Raw genomic sequence first — 21,093 nt, forward strand, 5'->3', positions numbered from 1 at the left:
ATTACAGGAATGATTCAAGAAAGATTTACCGAAAATACCTTTATTGCAGAAAATGTTCATCTTTTAAAATAAAAGCATTTCCCCTGAATGACTTCACTCTCCTGACAACTCTAATTGTGCAGCAGTCATTTGTATGTTTATTTCTAGGGGACCTTCTTGTACTCACGAGCTTCTGAGATTGCCTACCAGCAGTAGATGCAGACCACTTAGAGTCCTGCATGGAGAACCCTCTCAGCCAAGGTGGTTACCTGATCGAGAAGAGCCACAGGTTCAGGCCCTTCAGCATCTCCAGGGAGCAGCCAGGGTGTTCATGCCACTACAGGCTCATGACAGTGCACCTAGGCCTCTACAGGGGCAAGCCCAGGCACCTCAGCGACTACAGGGGGCAGCTCGGGTGTTCATGCCACTACAGGCTCAGGTTAAGGCTAAGGCATCTAGGCCACTACAGATGCAGATGAAGGCACCTCCACGACTACGGAGGACAGCCTGGATGCTTATGCCACTACAGACTCAGGTTAAGGCCCCTAGGCCTCTACAGGTAGAGGCCCAGGTACCCAAAGAGCAGCAGGATCAGGCCCAGCCCCAGGCCTCAGGAGAGCCGCAGGATCTGGACCAGGTACCAGAGGAATTTCAAGGGCAAGATCAGGTACCTGAACAACAGCAAAGGCAGGGCCAGGTCCCTGAACAACAGCAGAGACAGAACCAGGTACCTGAACAGCAGCTGGAGCAGAACAGGGCACCCGAGCAGCCAGAGGTACAGGAACAGGCTGCTGAGCCTACACAGGCAGAGACAGAGGCAGAGGAACCTGAGTCATTACGAGTACATGCCCAGGTATTCCTGCCCCTACTGTCACAGAACCACCACGTGCTGTTGCCACTACATTTGGATACTCAGGTGCTCATTCCAGTAGAGGGGCAAAATGAAAGGTCACCTCAAGCACAGGCCTGGGCACTAGAGCCCACGCAGGCAGTTGGCTCTGTTCAAGCACTGATAGAGGGACTATCAAGAGACTTACTTCGAGCACCAAACTCACATAACTCAAAGCCGCTTGGTCTACTGCAAACCCTGATGGAAAACCTGTCATCAGACGTGTTTTACTCTCAACCAGAACAAGCACGGAAGAAAAAATCAAAAGTTTCTAGTCTAAGGCAGGCATTGGCAAAAAGACTATCACCAAAGAGGTTCCGGGCAAAGTTGTCACGCAGACCTGAAGAGTATGAGCTATCAGATTTAGAAGCCCATAGGCAAAGGCGCCAACGCAGATGGGAGGATATCTTTAATCAGCATGAGGAAGAATTGAGACAAGTTGCAAATGTAAGAGTTTCTGATATTTTTCCTAAGTCAAATATGCAGAGAAAATATGCTAGTTCATACTCAACTGTTCCCTCTGTAAAAACCAAATGAAATAAATATTCCTTGTGTCCCAGAGAAGATTAACTAAATAATTTGTGCTTCAAATAAATTATCCTGAAATTTCCAGATAATTGTGACTAAATTTGAGAAGGAAAAATTTGCTTGAATGACCCAGGTAATTGCTTAATATCTCTGTAGAGATATGGCTTTAATTATTAGTTAAATTTCTACCTATTATTCCCTTAACCAATAAAGGGACATCATATGCACATTTAAAGTTACTATACTGGATCTTTAAAAATTACTTTCATAGGTCAAAATTTCAAATATAATTCATTAAAAATAAACACAAAAACAAATTTGGTTTTGTTCCTCCAACCTCTAAGTTTATTTTGCTCTTCCTTCCCATAGAATGCTGAATGTATTATTTAAGAGAATTGCACTAGCTTTTGTACATCAGGATGTTAAAGGTCAAATTGAGAAGGAAAAGCATTTTCTAAAACATTTTGTACATGGTTACCATAAGTATGACTTGTCTCACTTATGTTTCACTCATTTTACATAATTGATGAAGTACCTGCATAGAACATGACACAAGTTACAAATTCATCTCTGCACTCTTCTGAAATGTGGGGTGCAATATGTTAATCTCTTTATCTTATTTTGGTTTAGTCAACAAAACTTCATTCTTTCAAAATTCTCTAATATAAATGGATATAATTGGGCTGGAGTTGATGGATACAATCTGGCAAATCTAATCTGATCCTGAAGGGTTTGTGGGCTTCGTAAGCAAATTATAGAGGTCAAAAAGACCAGGAGAGCAGTTGTTTCCTAATACTTCATAGCATCAATTTACATAAAAAGAATCATTGTGAGGATCCTAAATTAAACCCTGGTATCAATATCAATTTACCTGATAATAATTAATGTAGTTATTACAAATGAACCTTGTCTGAACGTCTGAATAAGGGAGACTTTTGGTTTTTGTCCATTGAGTTAATTGAGCAAATACTATTTCCCTGACATGTTTAACATGAGAAAAGGTAAAAGCAACAAGAAAAGAAAGGCCCAAAAGGGGAAATGAATGCCTAGTCCCCCAAAAAACAGGAAGATAAGAAGCAAAAGAAACCAAATAGAGAAAGGGTGGCATGAGTCTAGAATGCTGATATTTGCCTGACATTAAGGCATCTAAAATGCTAATGACTATTCCAAAATGAGCCTTAGTAAAAATTGGATCTAATGGGCTTTGCATTTTTTAAAAAGACTTTTATGCATTTCTGCAAGACTCATAGTATTAGTAGCATGACCCATACTTATTGGCATCCAGTGTTTTAAATATTTATGTGAGAAGCCATTCTAAAATGGAAGAAAAAGTTACTAAATAATAGTTACTAATCCCATGACCCTAGGATCTTGTATAGACATTCCTGCCTTTATGTGTAACTCTTAAAGAAAACATAAAGAAAAAGAAAATTATTGATGTTCTAGTCAAAGTCATAGGTCTTTTGCAATACCTGAAAATTTATTAGAGTTTAAAGACATATGTGAGTGCTTCAACTCACTAGAAGGAAAGAAAACACATTCCCATTATTCTCTTTGAGTTGGAGAAATATCAGTTGGCTTAAATGGGAAAACAGAAACTTTCCTAAACTGCTAGGAGTCAATCAAGAAGAAATATTTGCACTGCTGTGTTGCAGATCTTCCACTGCACAGGAGGGCCAAACTTTGTAGTTATAACCGCTTATTAAATGTGACAGTTTGGGGCTATGAGTTAAGCTTTAGACCAGAGACTTTTAACCTGGGTCTAATAGGTGAGTTGCAGGTGGCCAGTGATCCCCCTGAAAATACTTGCAGAGACATGTGTCTGTCTGTATGCAGTTTTCTACAGAGAATCTGTAGCATTACTCAGATTCTGAAAGGGATCCAGGACCAAAAACTATTAGAAACTACAGGCTTAAATCAATTTGAATATCTGAAAATTATTTTTTTAATTGAACATTAAGATGATGGGAATTGCTCATATTATTTACAGTTTAACAACAAGTAAAATACTTATTTTCCTTTTTGTTTCAAGGAAAAGGAAGATGAATCATCAGATAATGATGAAGTATTTCATTCAATTCAGGCTGAAGTCCAAATAGAACCATTGCAGCCATACATTCCAAATCCTAAAGAAAATGAGGTAAGTTTCTCTATATGAGTTGCTGTGACACTAATAAGTGCCTGGAACAGTGGTTCTTAAACATTTTGGTCTCAGGATGTCTTTATACTCTTAAACATTGAAGACCCCAAAAAGCTTTTGCTTAGTTGGATTGTGTCATTCAATATATGATGTATTAGAAATTAAACCCCCAAAATTTAAAATATTTATTACTTCATTTAAAAAGTAAGAAAACTATTAGATGTTAATATAAGAAACAAATTTTAATGAAAATAGCCATTTTCCATCTTGCTTAATGGAAAACAGCTGGATTCTCATATCTGCTTCTGCATTCAATCTGTTGCCATATGTTGTTTAGGTTGAAGTATATGAGTAAAAGCTGACATCTCACATACAGGTGGTTGGAAAAAGAGAATTTCCATAGATTTTTCAGATAATTGTCGATATTCTTTGAAATATACCACAACTAGAGAAGTGGAGTCCAAAACCATATCAGTGAAATTTTGAATATTCAGTAATATTAAAATCCACAAGTCTGTTGTGTGCTGTGAATAGATGTTTTGCTCATACACAATTTTGTATCTTCGTGCATTGGTCAGTCGGAAAATATTGGTTCACTGTGTATGTAGATCTTTCCAAATATTTACACGTTTTATTTTACAACACCAAAAAATGACATTTGTTAATATCATCAATTTCATCATAAAAATTATTGAGTGTTGATAAGCTGTCAAATGCACAGTGATAGATGAGTTTAAAATTCTAACATTCAATTGAAAGCTCAATTTTATCATTGCTAACAACTAACATCAGTTGCTTTTTCCTTGAATTGATAGGCTTACTTTGTTGATTTTAAATAAAATACCTGCCAGATACCCAAGTTGAATAACTACAGTTTGTCTCATCAGTCATTCTTTTAAGTAAAAATATTGCCCATGAAAAATTCAGTAGTTCAGCTTGTAACACAATCACACATACTTTTTCCCTTGATCATTTCTGTTCTGAGATGTAGTTTATGACAGGGTCTGGGTCATTTAATCTGTCACTTATTTTCTTAGATTTATGGGAATAATCAAGTCAGTCCTGGTGTCCAGGTTGACTTTTGTTTTCACGAGTTTATTAATAGATATTTAGCACATGGTATTGGTGAGGACCGAGTAGCAGTTTCAATTCCTGTGTGGATAAGGTAGTGTTATTATAGACAGCATTCCTTACAGCTAGCTATCTAAAAAATTTTTGGTCACTAAGGACAGATAGGTGGATGGGTGAAGAACTCAGAAATTCTTGCCTTACTCATAGTGAGTCATGAGTCTCATTCCTGTTCTTAATTAGGACAAGGGCCCAAGATCACTATATTTCCTCTTTCAAGATGCTTCACTGTAGTCCATTATGATGTATGTCATGGACAATCATCCTTCTTATTTTTATTGTTTTAAATTTTATTTTATTTATTTATTTTTTATACAGCAGGTTCTTACTAGTTATCTATTTTATACATATTAGTGTATATATGTCAATCCCAATTTCCGAATTCATCCCACCACCACCCCACCCCCCTTGCTTTTTCCGCTTGGTGTCCATATGTTTGTTCTCTACATCTCTGTCTCTATTTCTACCTTGCAATCCGGTGCATCTGTACCATTTTAATAGATTACACATAAATGCATTAATATACGATATTTGTTTTTCTCTTTCTGACTTACTTCACTCTGTATGACAGTCTCTAGGTCCATCCACGTCTGTACAAATGACCCAGTTTCGTTCCTTTTTATGACTGAGTAATATTCCATTGTATATATGTACCACTTCTTCTTTAACCATTTGTCTGTCGATGGGCATTTAGGTTGCTTCCATGACCTGGCTATTGTAAATAGTGCTGCAATGAACATTGGGGTGCATGTGACTTATTTTTTATGTATTCTTATGTGTTTAATTCCATATCTGTACATATACACACACAGAATGGCATGATAGATTTTTTGAAACATCCTTTACATGCAGCTGTACATATTTTTTTTAACATCTTTATTGGAGTATAATTGCTTCACAATGGTGTGTTAGTTTCTGCTGTATAACAAAGTGAATCAGCTATACATAAACATATATCCACATATCCCCTCCCTCTTGCGTCTCCCTCCCTATCCCACCCCTCTAGGTGGACACAAAACACCAAGCTGATCTCCATGTGCTATGCGGCTGCTTCCCACTAGCTATCTATTTTACATTTGGTAGTGTATATATGTCCATGCCACTCACTCACATCTTCCCAGCTTACCATTCCCTCTCCCCGTGTCCTCAAGTCCATTCTCTACATCTGCCTCTTATTCCTGTCCTGCCCCTAGGTTCTTCAGAACCATTTTTTTTTTTTAGATTCCATATATATGTGTTAGCATACAGTATTTATTTTTCTCTTTCTGACTTACTTCACTCTGTATGACAGTCTTTAGGTCCATCCACCTCACTACATATAACTCAATTTCATTTCTTTTAATAGCTGTGTAATAATCCATTGTATACATATGCCACATCTTCTTTATCTATTCATCTGTCGATGGACACTTAGGTTGCTTCCATGTCCTGGCTATTGTAAATAGAGCTGCAATGAACATTGTGGTCCATGACTCTTTTTGAATTATGGTTTTCTCAGGGTATATGCCCAGTAGTGGGATGGCTGGGTCGTATGCTAGTTCTATTTTTAGTTTTTTAAGGAACATCCATACTGTTCTCCATAGTGGCTGTATCAATTTACATTCCCACCAACAATGCAAGAGGGTTCCCTTTTCTCCACAGCCTCTCCAGCATTTATTGTTTCTAGATTTTTTGATGATGGCCATTCTGACCGGTGTGAGGTGATACCTCATTGTAGTTTTGATTTGCATTTCTCTAATGATTAGTGATGTTGAGCATCCTTTCATGTGTTGGTTGGCAATCTGTATATCTTCTTTGGAGAAATGTCTATTTAGGTCTTCTGCCCATTTTTGGATTGGGTTTTTTCTTTTTTTGATATTGAACTGCATGAGCTGTCTGTATATTTTGGAGATTAATCCTTTGTCAGTTGCTTCATTTGCAAATATATTCTCCCATTCTGAGGGGCGTCTTTTCGTCCTGTTTATGGTTTCCTTTGTTGTGCAAAAGCTTTTAAGTTTCATTAGGTCCCATTTGTTTATTTTAGTTTTTATTTCCATTTCTCTAGGCGAGGGGTCAAAAAAGGATCTTGCTGTTATTTATGTCATGCAGTGTTCTGCCTATGTTTTCCTCTAAGAGTTTTATAGTGTCTGGCCTTACATTTAGATCTTTAATCCATTTTGAGTTTATTTTTGTGTATAGTGTTAGGGAGTGTTCCAATTTCATTCTTTTACATGTAGCTTCCAGTTTTCCCAGCACCACTTACGGAAGAGGCTGTCTTTTCCCCATTGTATATTCTTTCCTCCTTTATCAAAGATAAGGTGATATGTGCATGGGTTTATCTCTGGGCTTTCTATCCTGTTCCATTGATCTATATTTCTGTTTTTGTGCCAGTATCATACTGTCTTGATTACTGTAGCTTTGTAGTATATTCTGAAGTCAGGGAGCCTAATTCCTCCAGCTCCGTTTTTCTTTCTCAAGATTGCCTTGGCTATTCGGGGTCTTTTGTGTTTCCATACAAATTGTCAACTTTTTTGTTCTAGTTCTGTGAAAAATGCTATTGGTAGCTTGATAGGGATTGCATTGAATCTGTAGATTGCTTTGGGTAGTATAGTCATTTTCACAATGTTGAATCTTCCCAATCAAGAACATGGTATATCTCTCCATCTGTTTGTATCATCTTCAATTTCTTTCATCAGTGTCTTATAGTTTTCTGCATATAGGTCTTTTGTCTCCTTAAGTAGCTTTATTCCTAGGTATTTTATTCTTTTTGTTGCAAAGGTAAATGGGAGTGTTTCCTTAATTTCTCTTTCAGATTTTTCATCATTAGTGTATAGGAATGCAAGAGATTTCTGTGCATTAATTTTATATCCTGCTACTTCACCAAATTCACTGATTAGCTCCAGTAGTTTTCTGGTAGCATCTTTGGGATTCTCTATGTATAGTATCATGTCATCTGCAAACAGTAACAACTTTACTTCTTCTTTTCCAATTTGAATTCCTTTTATTTCTTTTCTTCTCTGATTTCTGTGGCTAAAACTTCCAAAACTATGTTGAATAATAGTGCTGAGAGTGGGCAACCTTGTCTTGTTCCTGATCTTAGTGGAAATGGTTTCAGTTTTTCACCTTTGAGAATGATGTTGGCTGTGGGTTTGTCATATATGGCCTTTATTATGTTGAGGTAGGTTCCCTCTATGCCTACTTTCTGGAGAGTTTTTATCATAAATGGGTGTTGAATTTTTTTGAAAGCTTTTTCTGCATCTACTGACATGATCATATGATTTTTCTCCTTCAATTTGTTAATATGGTTTATCACATTGATTGATTTGCATATATTGAAGAATCCTTGCATTCCTGGGATAAACCTCGCTTGATCATGGTGTATGAATCTTTTAATGTGCTGTTGGATTCTGTTTGCTAGTATTTTGTTAGTGATTTTTGCATCTATGTTCATCAGTGATATTGGTCTATATTTATCTTTTTTGTGACATCTTTTTGTGGTTTTGGTATCAGGGTGGTGGTGGCCTCGTAGAATGAGTTTGAGAGTGTTCCTCACTCTGCTATATTTTGGAAGAGTTTGAGAAGGATAGGTGTTAGCTCTTCTCTAAATGTTTGATAGAATTCGCCTGTGAAGCCATCTGGTCCTGGGCTTTTGTTTGTTGGAAGATTTTTAATCACAGTTTCAATTTCAGTGGTTGGTCTGTTTATATTTTCTATTTCTTCCTGGTTCAGGCTCAGGAGGTTGTGCTTTTCTAAGAATTTGTCCATTTCTTCCAGGTTGTCCATTTTATTGGCATACAGTTGCTTATAGTAATCTCTCATGATCCTTTGTATTTCTGCAGTGTCAGTTGTTACTTCTCCTTCTTCTTTGCTAATTCTATTGATTTGAGCCTTCTCCCGTTTTTCTTTATGAATATGGCTAGTGATTTATCAATTTTGTTTATCTTCTCAAAGAACCAGCTTTTCCTTTTACTGATCTCAGCTACTGTTTCCTTCATTTCTTTTTCATTTATTTCTGATCTGATCTTTATGATTTCTTTCTTTCTGCTAACTTTGGGGTTTTTTTGTTCTTCTTTCTCTAATTGCATTAGGTGTAAGGTTAGGTTGTTTATTTGAGATGTTTCTTCTTTCTTGAGGTAGGATTGTATTGCTATCAACTTCCCTTTTAGAACTACTTTTGCTGCATCCCATAGGTTTGAGTTCATCCTGTTTTCATTGTCATTTGTTTCTAGGTATTTTTTTATTTCCTCTTTGATATCTTCAGTGATCTCTTGGTTATTTAGTAGTGTATTGTTTAGCCTCCATGTGTTTGTATGTTTCACAGGTTTTTTCCTGTAATGGATATCTAGTCTCATAGCGTTGTCGATGGAAAAGATACTTGATAAGATTTCAATTTTCTTAAATTTACCAAGGCTTCATTTGTGACCCAAGATATGATCTATCCTGGAGAATGTTCCATGAGCACTTGAGAAGAAAGTGTATTCTGTTGCTTTTGGATGGAATATCCTATAAATATCAATTAAGTCCATCTTGTTTAATGTATCATTTAAAGCTTGTGGTTCCTTTTATATTTTTATTTTGGATGATCTGTCCATTGGTGAAAGTGGGGTGTTAATGTCCCCTACTATGATTGTGTTACTGTCGATTTCCCCTTTTATGGCTGTTAGCATTTGCCTTATGTATTGAGGTGCTCCTATCTTGGATGCATAAATATTTACAATTGTTATATCTTCTTCTTGGATTGATCCCTTGATCATTAGGTAGTGTCCTTCTTTGTCTCTTGTAATAGTCTTTATTTTAAAGTCTATTTCGTCTGATATGAGAATTGCTACTCCAGCTTTCTTTTGATTTCCATTTGCATGGAATATCTTTTTCCATCCCCTCACTTTCAGTCTGCATGTGTCCCTAGGTCTGAAGTGGGTCTCTTGTAGACAGCATATGTACAGGTCTTGTGTTTGTATCCGTTCAGCCAGTCTATGTCTTTTGTTGGAGCATTTAATCCATTTACCTTTAAGGTAGTTATCGATATTTTCTTAATTGTTTTGGGTTTGTTATTGTAGGTGTTTTCCTTTCTCTTGTGTTTCCCACTTAGAGAAGTTCCTTTAGCATTTGTTGTAAAGCTGGTTTGGTGGTTCTGAATTCTCTTAACTTTTGCTTTTCTGTAAAGGTTTTAATTTCCTGTTGATTCTGAATGAGATCCTTGCTGGGTAGAGTAATCTTGGTTGTCGGTTTTTCCCTTTCATCACTTTAAATATGTCCTGCCACTCCCTTTGGGCTTGTAGAGTTTCTGCTGAAAGATCAGATGTTAACCATATAGGGGTTCCCTTGTATGTTATTTGTTGCTTTTCCCTTGCTGCTTTTAATATTTTTTCTTTGTATTTAATTTTTGATACTTTGATTAATATTTGTCTTGATGTGTTTCGCCTTGGATTTATCCTGTATGGCACTCTCTGTGCTTGTGGACTTGACTGACTATTTCCTTTCCCATATTAGGGAAGTTTTCAAGTATAATCTCTTCAAATATTTTCTCAGTGCCTTTTTCTCTCTCTTCTTCTTTTGGGACCCCTATAATTCGAATGTTGATGTGTTTAATGTTGTCCCAGAGGTCTCTGAGACTGTCCTCAATTCTCTTCATTCTTTTTTCTTTATCCTGCTCTGCAGTAGTTATTTCCACTATTTTATCTTCCAGGTCACTTATCCGTTCTTCTGCCTCAGTCTTTCTGCTATTGATTCCTTCTAGAGAATTTTAAATTTCATTTATTGTGTTGTTCATCATTGTTTGTTTGCTCTTTAGTTCTTCTAGGTCCTTCTTAAATGTTTCTTGTATATTCTATTTCCAAGATTTTGGGCCATCTTTACTATCATATTCTGAATTCTTTTTCAGATTGACTGCCTATTTCCTCTTCGTTTGTTTGGTATGGTGGGTTTTTATCTTGCTCCTTCGTCTGCTGTGTATTTCTCTGTCTTCTCATTTCACTTAACTTACTGTGTTTGGGGTCTCCTTTTCACAGGCTAGAGGTTCATAGTTCCCGTTGTTTTTGGTGTCTGCCCCCAGTGGGTGAGGTTGGTTCAGTGGGCTGTGTATGCTTCCTGGTGGAGGGGACTGGTGCCTGTGTTCTGGTGGATGAGGCTAGATCTTGTCTTTCTGGTGGGCAGTACCACATCCGGTGGTGTGTTTTGAGGTCTCTGTGAACTTATTGTGATTTTTGGCAGCCTCTCTGCTAATGGGTGGGGTTGTGTTCCTGTCTTGCTAGTTGTTTGGCATAGGGTGTCCAGCACTGTAGCTTGCTGGTCGTTGAGTGGAGCTGGGTCTTCACGTTGAGCTGGAGATCTCTGAGAGAGCTCTCACCATTTGATATTACATGGCTCTGGTAGGTCTCTGTGGTCTAATGTCCTGAATTCAGCTCTCCCACCTCAGAGGCTTAGGCCTGACACCCGGCCGGAGCACCTAGACCCTGTCAGCCACATGGCTCAGAAGAAAAGGAAGGAAGAAAAAGAAAGAAAGAAAAATAAAATAAAGTTATTAAAATAAAAAATAAAATATATATTATTAAAAATAAAAAAGCAGTAAAAAATAGAAAGAAGAGAGCAACCAAACCAAAAAACAAACCCACCAATGATAACAAGTGCTAAAAACTATACTAAAAAAAAACCCAAAAAACCAACAGAAAGAACCCTAGGACAAATGGTAAAAACAAAGCTATACAGACAAAATCACACATAGAAGCATACACATACACACTCACAAAGGGAGAAAAAGGAAAAAAAAATATATATATATATATATATATGAAAAAGGGAGAGAGCAACCCAATCAATAAACAAATCTAACAATGATAATAAGCTCTAAATACTAAAGTAAGATAAACATAAAACCAGATACAAATTAGATGCAGAAAACCAACCCCACATCTATAGTTGCTCCCAAAGTCCATCACCTCAATTTTGGGATGATTCATTCTCTATTCTGGTATTCCACAGATGCAGGGTACATTAATTTGATTGTAGAGATTTAATCCACTGCTCCTGGGGCTGCATGGAGAGATTTCCCTTTCTCTTCTTTGTTCACACAGCTCCTGGGGTTCAGCTTTGGATTTGGCCCCGCCTCTGCATGTAGGTTGCCTGAGGGCGTCTGTTCTTCGCTCAGACAGGACAGGGTTAAAGGAACAGCTGATTTGGGGACTCTGGCTCACTCAGGCCAGGGGGAGGGAGGGGTACAGAATGCGGGGCGAGCCTGCGGTGGCGGAGGCTGGCGTGATGTTGCAACAGCCTGAGGCGCGCCGTGTGTTCTCCTGGGGTAGTTGTCCCTGGATCACGGGACCCTGGCAGCGGCGGGCTATACAGGCTTCCAGGAGGGCAGGTGTGGATAGTGACCTGTGCTTGCACACAGTCTTCTTGGTGGCTGCAGTAGCAGCCTTAGTATGTCATGCCCGTCTCTGGGTTCTGTGCTGGTAGCCATGGCTCGTGCCCATCTCTGGAGCTTGTTTAGGTGGTACTCTGAATTCCCTCTCCTCGTGCACCCCGAAACAATGGTCTTTTGCCTATTAGGCAGTTCCAGACTTTTTCCCAGACTCCCTCCTGGCTAGCTGTGGTGCACTAGCCCCCTTCAGGCTGTGTTCATGCAGCCAACCCCTGTCCTCTCCCTGGGTTCTGACTTCCGAAGCCCGAGCCTCAGCCTCCAGCCCCCACCTGCCCCCGCACGTGAGCCGACAAGCCTCTAAGGCTGGTGAGTGCTGGTCGGCAGTGATCCTCTGTGCGGGAATCTCTCCGCTTTGCCCTCAGCACCCCTGTTGCTGTGCTCTCCTCCATAGCTCTGAAGATTCCCCCCCGCCCACCCCCCATCTCCACCAGTGAAGGGGCTTCCTAGTGTGTGGAAACTATTCCTCCTTCACAGCTCCCTCCCAGAGGTGCAGGTCCCATCCCTATTCTTTTGTCTCTGTTTTTTCTTTTTTCTTTTGCCCTACCCAGGTATGTGGGGAGTTTCTTGCCTTTGGGGAAGTCTGAGGACTTCTGCCAGCGTTCAGTAGGTGTTCTGTAGGAGCTGTTCCTCATGTAGATGTATTTTTGATGTACTTGTGGGGAGGAAGGTGATCTCCACGTCTTACTCCTCTGCCGTCTTGAAGCTATCCGCATGTGTCTTTTGGAACTGTGGTTTTCTCTGGGTATATGCCCAGTAGAGGGATTGCTGGGTCCATCCTTCTTAAATATGTTCTTTCTGATACTAACAGTCCTCTGAAATGAATAACAGAGTACTGCTTTATAAATACTAATTACTGGCAGAAGGAAAATATGCTGGATTGTATTATTTAATTACAAGAGGCAATGTGTCCCCCTCTCTGCCTTATTAAATGATGACTTTACTCTTACTCCCAGATAAGAATTATTACTATAAGCATGATACGTTAAGCCCAAAATATAATGAGCTGTGTCTGGTTGATTTGGAATACATCATTTGCCATAACATATGCTATTCTTACTATCATTTTCTTCTCCCCATTTTTCAGAACAAATACAGTCAATTCATATTAGGTATTAGCCTTTCTTATTTTTGCCCTTTATCTCTTCTGAGTAATTTTGGCCTCTGGTAAACTAGTTTCAATAAACTTTCTGAGATCAGCTTCATGAACCAGGAGGCCTAGACTGGGTCAATATGATTCCAGTTATCTGAATCAAAAGTGGAAAAAGTCAGTCAGATGCTTATCCTGCATACTGCCAAACATCTGGTTGTACTTGGAAACATTCATTAACAAAACATGTGAACGATTGACAACATTTTTCACTTCTTATGTATCTGTCTGTTGGAGTATAAAGACAACCTTGATAAGTTACTACATAAGAGAAAAAAAAGTGTAGTAAGGTTATTATAGTTTCCAGAAACTATAGCGTGATTTTATCAGCATGAAAATGCTAAATTTATTTTTTATTGTAACGTTGAATTTTCCTTTCTAAAGAATCTAATATGACTGCCTTGTTGAATGTCAGAATGATCTATTTTGGGGGGTAGCTAAAAACTATTTTGAGTAGAAACCTAGAGAGATGATAAAATTAAATTAAGCCGACAAGGCAACACTCCATGGCCCTATATATTAATGTTGGCAGAAGGTAAATCTGCACCACTGATGGAAGCTGGCTCATTATATGTGCTCTTTCTTGAGTCTTTTTGCTGTATTAGATGAATGAATAGTTAATAAAATAAAAATTAATTTATTTAGAATTGAAAAGTATTTGGAACTCTGATTATGATATTACAGTCAAGTTGTAAAGTGAAAAAATACATACTTTCTTAAAGATGAGTAAGGCCACACACTATAAAACTCTTGGAGGAAAACATAGGCAGAACACTCTTTGACATAAATCTTAGCAAGATCTTTTTTGACCCACCTCCTAGAGTAATAAGAATAAAAACAAAGATAAACAAATGGGACATAGTTAAACTTAAAAGCTTTTGCACAACAAAGGAAACCATAAACAAGATGAAAAGACAGCCCACAGAATGAGAGAAAATATTTGCAAATGAAGCAACTGACAAAGGATTAATCTCCAAAATATACAAACAGCTCATGAAGCTCAGTATCAATAAAAACAAACAACCCAATCCAAAAATGGGCAAGAGACCTAAATAGACATTTCTCCAAAGAAGACATACAGATGGCCGACGAACACACGAAAAGATGCTCAACATCACTAATTATTAGAGAAATGCAAATCAAAACTACAATGAGGTACCACCTGACACCTGTCAGAATGTCCATCATGAAAAAATCTACAAACAATAAATGCTGGAGAGGGTGTGGAGAAAAGGGAACCTTCATGCATTGTTGGTGGGAATGTAAATTGATACAGCCACTATGGAGAACAGTATGGAGATTCCTTTAAAAACTAAATATAGAATTACCATATGACCCAGCAATCCCACTGCTGGGCATATACCCAGAGAAAACCGTAATTCAAAAAGACACATGCACCCCATTGTTCATTGCAGCACTATTTACAATAGCCAGGACATGGAAGCAACCTAAATGTCCATCAACAGAGGAATGGATAAAGAAGATGTGGTACATATATACAACAGAATATTACTCAGCCATAAAAAGGAGCGAGATTGGGTCATTTGTACAGACGTGGATGGACCTAGAGTCTGTCATACAGAGTGAAGTAAGTCAGAAAGAGAAAAACAAATATTGTATATTAACACACATATGTGGAATCTGAAAAAATTGGTACAGACGATCTTATTTACAAAGCAGAACTAGAGACACAGACATAGAGAACAAACATATAGACACCAAGGGCGAAAGGGGGGGTGGGATGAATTGGGAGGTTGGGATTGACATATATACACTATTGATACTATGTATAAAATAACTAGTGAGAACCTACTGTGTAGCACAGGGAACTCTACTCAGTGCTCTGTGGTGACCTAAATGAGAAGGAAATCCAAAAAAGAGGGGATATATGTATACATATAGCTGATTCACTTTGCTGTACAGTATAAACTAACACAATATTGCAACTATACTCCAATAAAAATAAAGAAGGAACACTTTAGACTCTTGAGAGGTTTTTAGTGATGTGTATGTGGGTTACAACTTTTGAAAATCTAGTATTAGCTTGAAAGGGTGAGTGAGTGGGAAGTTTGAACTTGGTATAAAAAGTAATATGAAAACATAGAAAGAACATTAAATTAGCAGGTGGGAGACCTACAGTCTGATTAAAGATATCCTTTGACTTGATGTAAAGTTCTTAGAAAAGTCATTTTCCATCTCTGGGATACAGATTCCTCAATAATAAATGAGGGTGTTTGATTATATGATCTCCAGAATCTGTTGTTATACTAAAATTCAAGGATATATTCAAAAATTATGGTTAAGTAGTTCTAATGTTATACTATAAGTAATAATGAAATACAATCTATTTATGAAAATCAGATTTTATAAGCTGGATTTTTAAGAAAACATCTCTTTGTGAAGAATGACATTTTCCCATGAATTAATAACTCAAAAAATGTATGATTCAGAATTCTACCAAAGTATTGCATTGTATCTTTAAGATCCAAGAGAGATCTATTTCTATTCCTTACAACCAGGATCGTGTACATCGTGTCAAGTTCTCTTCAAGGTATGTGTCTCTGATTTCTATATTCAGATTACTCTGATTTACTGTCATATGGGAAATTAAAGCTTATCTATTTGATACTAAGTTCTGTGAGAATTCAAAACTAAAATATTAATGACAACATAGTCATCAGTGATATCACCGGCCCATATTTAAAACCTTAAAACTGCAACAATCCATTAACTAGATCTTTCACCTTTGGACATACTGCAATCTCAGTGTTATTTAGTTTGATGATTAGCTGGTAACATTCACAATTTAATAACAGAAACAACAGTGAATTCTTGGACAGCGTTCAATTAGTAATTTACAATAAAAAGATGTGAAGTTTCATGTGTATCATGTACACTTCAATTACACGATATTCGTGATGTACTACATGATAAAACACACACACAATCGCTAACCTCAGAAGCTAATGCCACAGAATGGGCAAACCTAAAATAACCTATAGGGAAAATCAAATCTAAAACTCAATATTATAGCAATATTTTATGCCAGTCACTGTAATTTTTAACTCTGTAATATTGATAATCTTCAGTAATTTTCAAAAATCATGTTTCATATTTTAGATGTATGCAATGTGTTATATTTGAATGCTAAATTTTAATTTAGATGTTCCTTGAAAATCATACCCCTTCCAACTCCAACTCATAGTGGAGAGAACTTAACCTATATTCATTCACTCAGTCATTCAGTAAATACTTATTGAGTACTTACTGTATTCAAGATTCTGAACAGTATGGTCAGATGGCATAGAGCTGATAGTATTTAGTATGTACATTCTTATCTTATTATTCCTTAAAACCCCCATGTATTTGTGTCCTTAGATTTAACTGGTGTGCAGAAATCTTGAAAAATTTTAAAGCAAGATTGGGAACTTTCTCTTACCACGCGTTCAGTGAATGAGTTGTCATGATCCTTCTGACAACAAAGGGGGAGAAATCAGTTTAGTTTTGTGTATCTGTTTTGGTATCATGGGGTATGATATAAAATCAATATAACTGATAAACATGGGGTATATAAAAATCAATATTGCTATTAAACTGGAATTGGTTGTTCTTATTACAAAAAAGGGTTTTGAATTTATGAATTGCAAATATATTTACTTTAAATATGGTTATATTTATGAAATCAATTTAACTGAAACTTAAGTCTTTCCTGAAATTTGGGGTCATAGAAAAGACTCTTGTCTGTTCTAGGCCTAAATCAATAACCAAAGTCCTTCCTATATAGAAATTCCAAAGCAGCTATAAAATTTAACAGCACTGGTCCAAAGAAACTTTCTAAATATTCCCTGATTTTGAATAGTGAAAACTAAAGTGTCCTATCTATTTATCCATATATCTAAATTAGGAACAGGACATTAAAAAACACAAATTCCAAACATTTGAAATCAGGATTATAATAGTGGAATATTTAACATAAAAATAACTTATCATGTTTTTATCATGTTAAAATACTCACATATACTATAAATTTATGTTTCTTGCTGTTTTACCCAGGTAGTAATAATGTCTGAATATTAGCTTAAAGAAAGTTCATAGGAATTTTTAGAAATAAATATGATATGTGAAGGAAACATGCTTGTATAGAGACAATTTTTTATATTTTGGAAATTGTTTCTCTCTTCTAGATAAAATAGCAGGTTTGGGGAAATTGGAAAATATTACTTAAGCTCTACTTCTTTTTAGTTTGATATATACCCATATGCTTAAAACTTTTGTTGGTCTTGATGTGGAGTTGTACATTCCCTTTATGAATGTTAGGATGTGGCACATGCTTTTCTGTCTTTTCATTAGTGTTCCTCAGCGGTCTCTTTTGGAACAAGCTCAGAAGCCCATTGACATCAGACAAAGAAGTTCGCAAAATCCTCAAAATTGCCCAGCAGCATCAGGTGATTCAAAGCACAAAGTTTAAACAGTCAAAACGGAGTTAATGTTTAATAGTTTATTTTGCAAAAGTTAAGAAAGAATTTCAAGAAGGAATGAATCAATAGTGTCAGGGAGGCCAAGTAGGATTAAGACCAGGAGGCCATTGGATTTGGCAACTAGGTGATCAGTGATGACCTTTGAGAAATGGAAAGTAATTTTTCTGAAGTTTCTTCTTTCAGTTGGGTAGTAGTTAAAAATGTGTCTAGGGAGGCGGGAGAGGGGGTTCAGCTTTAGTTTCTATACCATGTGTGAAAAATCTGGGAAAGGAATTTGAGAGAGGCTTCTACAACAGGCTAAAATTTATAGGCAATCTTTAGAATATTGAAATATTAAATGGAGTAGTTGCGGGCATGTGTTTTATTTATCAGTTTGTTATTTCACCTCCCCAAAGTAAGATATATACAGTAGCTCTTAAATGTTAAAAATTAATGTAGTTACTCAAAATGAAAAATTAATCAATAAAATCATAGAAAATAACTTTACAAACTGTGATATGAATTTCAAATAAGTATTTTATTTTGTGATGTACTTTTGAGAGAGTTTAAATGAATTATAGATTTGTGAAATATCAGATAAACAAAGTGAAAAGTTATGCCTCGGGTCATAAAATCTGGCACTATCTACTTTTAAGCAATTCAAGTAAGTTAAGTAAGGGAAAAATGCCTGACTGAGTCCCCAAGTCGTCTGTAAAATATAGCATATAGATTTTATTAAAATGTCAATAATTAAAGGGATATATAGGTACACTGTATGAAAATCAGATAGTCGAAGACCTGAATTTTAAAATCCCATTCTTCTTCTTAGGAGACTCAGATAATGGCCTAATTCTTTTAAATGGTAGTGTCCCCTTGTGCAGAAATATTATCTTGTGAGAAATAAGATAAGCCTGTGTGAAGAGAAACTTTAGGACTTTTTTCCCCAGAATCTTTCTGGTTTGACTAGGGTTAATTTTGCTAATACTGAAGAAACAACTAAAACTTTAAGGTTTATTCATATTGTATATTTTGAAATAAGGAAACTCTGGACTAAGCCCCAAAGCATTTAGGAACAGTGGTGGGAGGGAGAAAGGGAGAGTATCTGTGTAGATAATAGCTAAAGTTCTTTTTAGCTCTAAAATTCTATTATTTTATTGTGTGTGCTACATAGATGATTTGAAGTTCCCATGAGACTGCATACTTCATGATGCAGGAAATCAGAACACCTTACTACAAATTTGCCTCAAAATCTCAGACATTCACCCAAACTTCTTACTTAGCCTAATGACACACCAAAAGACCTGAGAGAAAATAGTTTCCTACGGAAAGATATTAAATTGCAAAAGTACAGCAGTGTCAGAAGATGTGAACACAAATTGTAAGATGTGTTCAGTACAAAGGCTGCAAATAAAAGAGGGATAGTACTATTTATCTTCAAATTCCAAGCACACAAAAACAATAAAAAGGGACTTGAGAGTCCCCTTAGTGAAGCTTTTTCTAAGTACACTCACCCAGATCTACTGATCTTTGAGCCTAAATATTCTCACTCTATTTTAACCACAGATGTTATTTACTATACCACAAGTCTTAATATCAAAAATCCAGACTTCTAATCCAGGCAAATTTGCATTTTAAATGGAAGTATTTACACTATAGAAATGAGCTGTGCATTGTGATACAACTAGCAAATGTGGCTATTAAAATTAAAACTAAAATGAAAATGAAGTTAGATTTTAAATTCGACCTCTCAGACACACTGGCCATATTTCAAATGCTCAATAGCCATGTGTGGATAGTGGCTACTGTATTGGACAATGCAGATACAGAACATTTCTATTACTGCAGAAAGTTCTATTGCAGAGAGCTTCTATAGAAAGGTTCCTGGCTTTATAAAAAGGGCTAAGATTTGCCACTTTTCAGTTGTTCACTTCTCAACTGTATTGAAATACTTGAAGATATATCATTGATTAGAAATTGGGGGATTAAGATTCAAGAGTCAACTCTCCTCTTGAAAGTTTTGTCTAATCTATCACCTTCTAATATACTGTTGGGCTCTTTTTCTACTGATTAGTATGGGAGGCCAGAAATACCACCCAGCCCTTCCTATTCTTGATACATTCTCTTTTTTTCATGGGACTATCTGTATACCAGTCTTATTGTGTACCTTGTTAACACAGATAGAGAAAAATACCTAGCAAATGTACACTTAATGCTGAAAACAGAAAAACCATGCAGGTCTAACAGAACAAACCGTGAGCCTGTCACTACCTGTGAAAACAGAACATAGGATCTTAGCCCCATAAGAATTTATCAAGTGATATCTCCAGAATGGAAAGAGGCTACAAGAAAAATACCAAGGGATTGAACTGGTACACTATAAAAATGAAGTCAATGGCTGTGATCACAACTGTTACTAATGTCTTTATGGCATTCCACAGAATCTTCTTCTGAGGAAGAGAGCCCTGTGACCAGGAGGAGGTCCCAGTCATCACCACCTTATTCTACTATTGATCAGAGGTTGCTGGTTGACATCCATGTAGGTTTCCATCTTAACTCTTAACGCATTTATATCTGTTCTTTTAAATTTTCAATTTCTTTTAACTTACATATTTTCATCTTCATTCGAGGGAAAGGCTAAAGTGTTCAGTTTTTAAATTAATCTTTCAAATATATATTTCTATTGGTATGTCAGTATGCAGAATATGAAATCTAGAAATTAAATTTAATCGATGTAAAAACATTTAATGTAAAATATTTTGTGATGTAAAATATAAAAACATTTAATCGATCATAAAATATTTTACTTTCACATTCTTGTGTCAGATCATATTCAGGAGAGGAGTGATAAAAAGCTATTTGTAGAAACTAATCTCAAATTAAGGAGTAAGGTTTAGATGCTCAGTTTTTGTCTAATATCATTCCGTGGATGATAAGGCAATGCATAAAGATAAAACATTTAGCGAAAAATAAAATGCTTTCTAATTTCATAAATAAAAAGGCCTTCTAATTATTTTTGCAGTGTGCTTTCAGATCATTCTGTTTTACTTTTGTAATTACCTCTACCCTACTACCCATACACCCCTTTCAGATTGCTCAGAGGTTGCTTATAGGACACATACCATACTTAAAGGTGAATTTATATTAATTTACTTCTTAGAAGTGTTTACATTACTTTAATACAGCCTATGTTGTATAAAACCAGAGCTGGGAAATTAACATATCAATTTTAAGAGCTAATCCCAATATCAAAGCATAAAACAAAAGGAAAAAAGTGACTGTCTTCTCTAGAATGTTAAATTATCTGTTCTCTTCTCCAGCACCAAAACCAAATGTCTAGTTCTCAGCAGATAAGTAGGACTAATAAAAAACAAAGTGAGTAAATTTTGCCCTGTGTGATCCAGAAAGGCCATTAATGATCATAGCCTGAGG

The 21,093-nt window shown here is 36.5% G+C and overlaps 1 protein-coding gene across 6 annotated transcripts in view; it reads left to right on the forward strand.

Annotated features, from left to right (window-relative positions):
• The window catches only part of NRK (Nik related kinase), a 141,731-nt gene that overhangs the window by 93,912 nt on the left and 26,726 nt on the right, over window positions 1-21,093 (forward strand). For 5 of the 6 annotated variants that reach the window (XM_059909951.1, XM_059909946.1, XM_059909947.1 and 2 more), the window contains 5 exons: window positions 148-1,315; window positions 3,429-3,536; window positions 15,691-15,758; window positions 17,558-17,652; window positions 20,103-20,200. In XM_059909951.1, the coding sequence (XP_059765934.1) occupies window positions 148-1,315; window positions 3,429-3,536; window positions 15,691-15,758; window positions 17,558-17,652; window positions 20,103-20,200 (1,537 nt within the window). The remainder of the gene's footprint in view (window positions 1-147; window positions 1,316-3,428; window positions 3,537-15,690; window positions 15,759-17,557; window positions 17,653-20,102; window positions 20,201-21,093) is intronic. The other variant, XM_059909948.1, reaches the window with a different exon arrangement.

The sequence above is a fragment of the Balaenoptera ricei genome, chromosome X (assembly GCF_028023285.1).
Source record: "Balaenoptera ricei isolate mBalRic1 chromosome X, mBalRic1.hap2, whole genome shotgun sequence".
Taxonomy (NCBI): domain Eukaryota; kingdom Metazoa; phylum Chordata; class Mammalia; order Artiodactyla; family Balaenopteridae; genus Balaenoptera; species Balaenoptera ricei.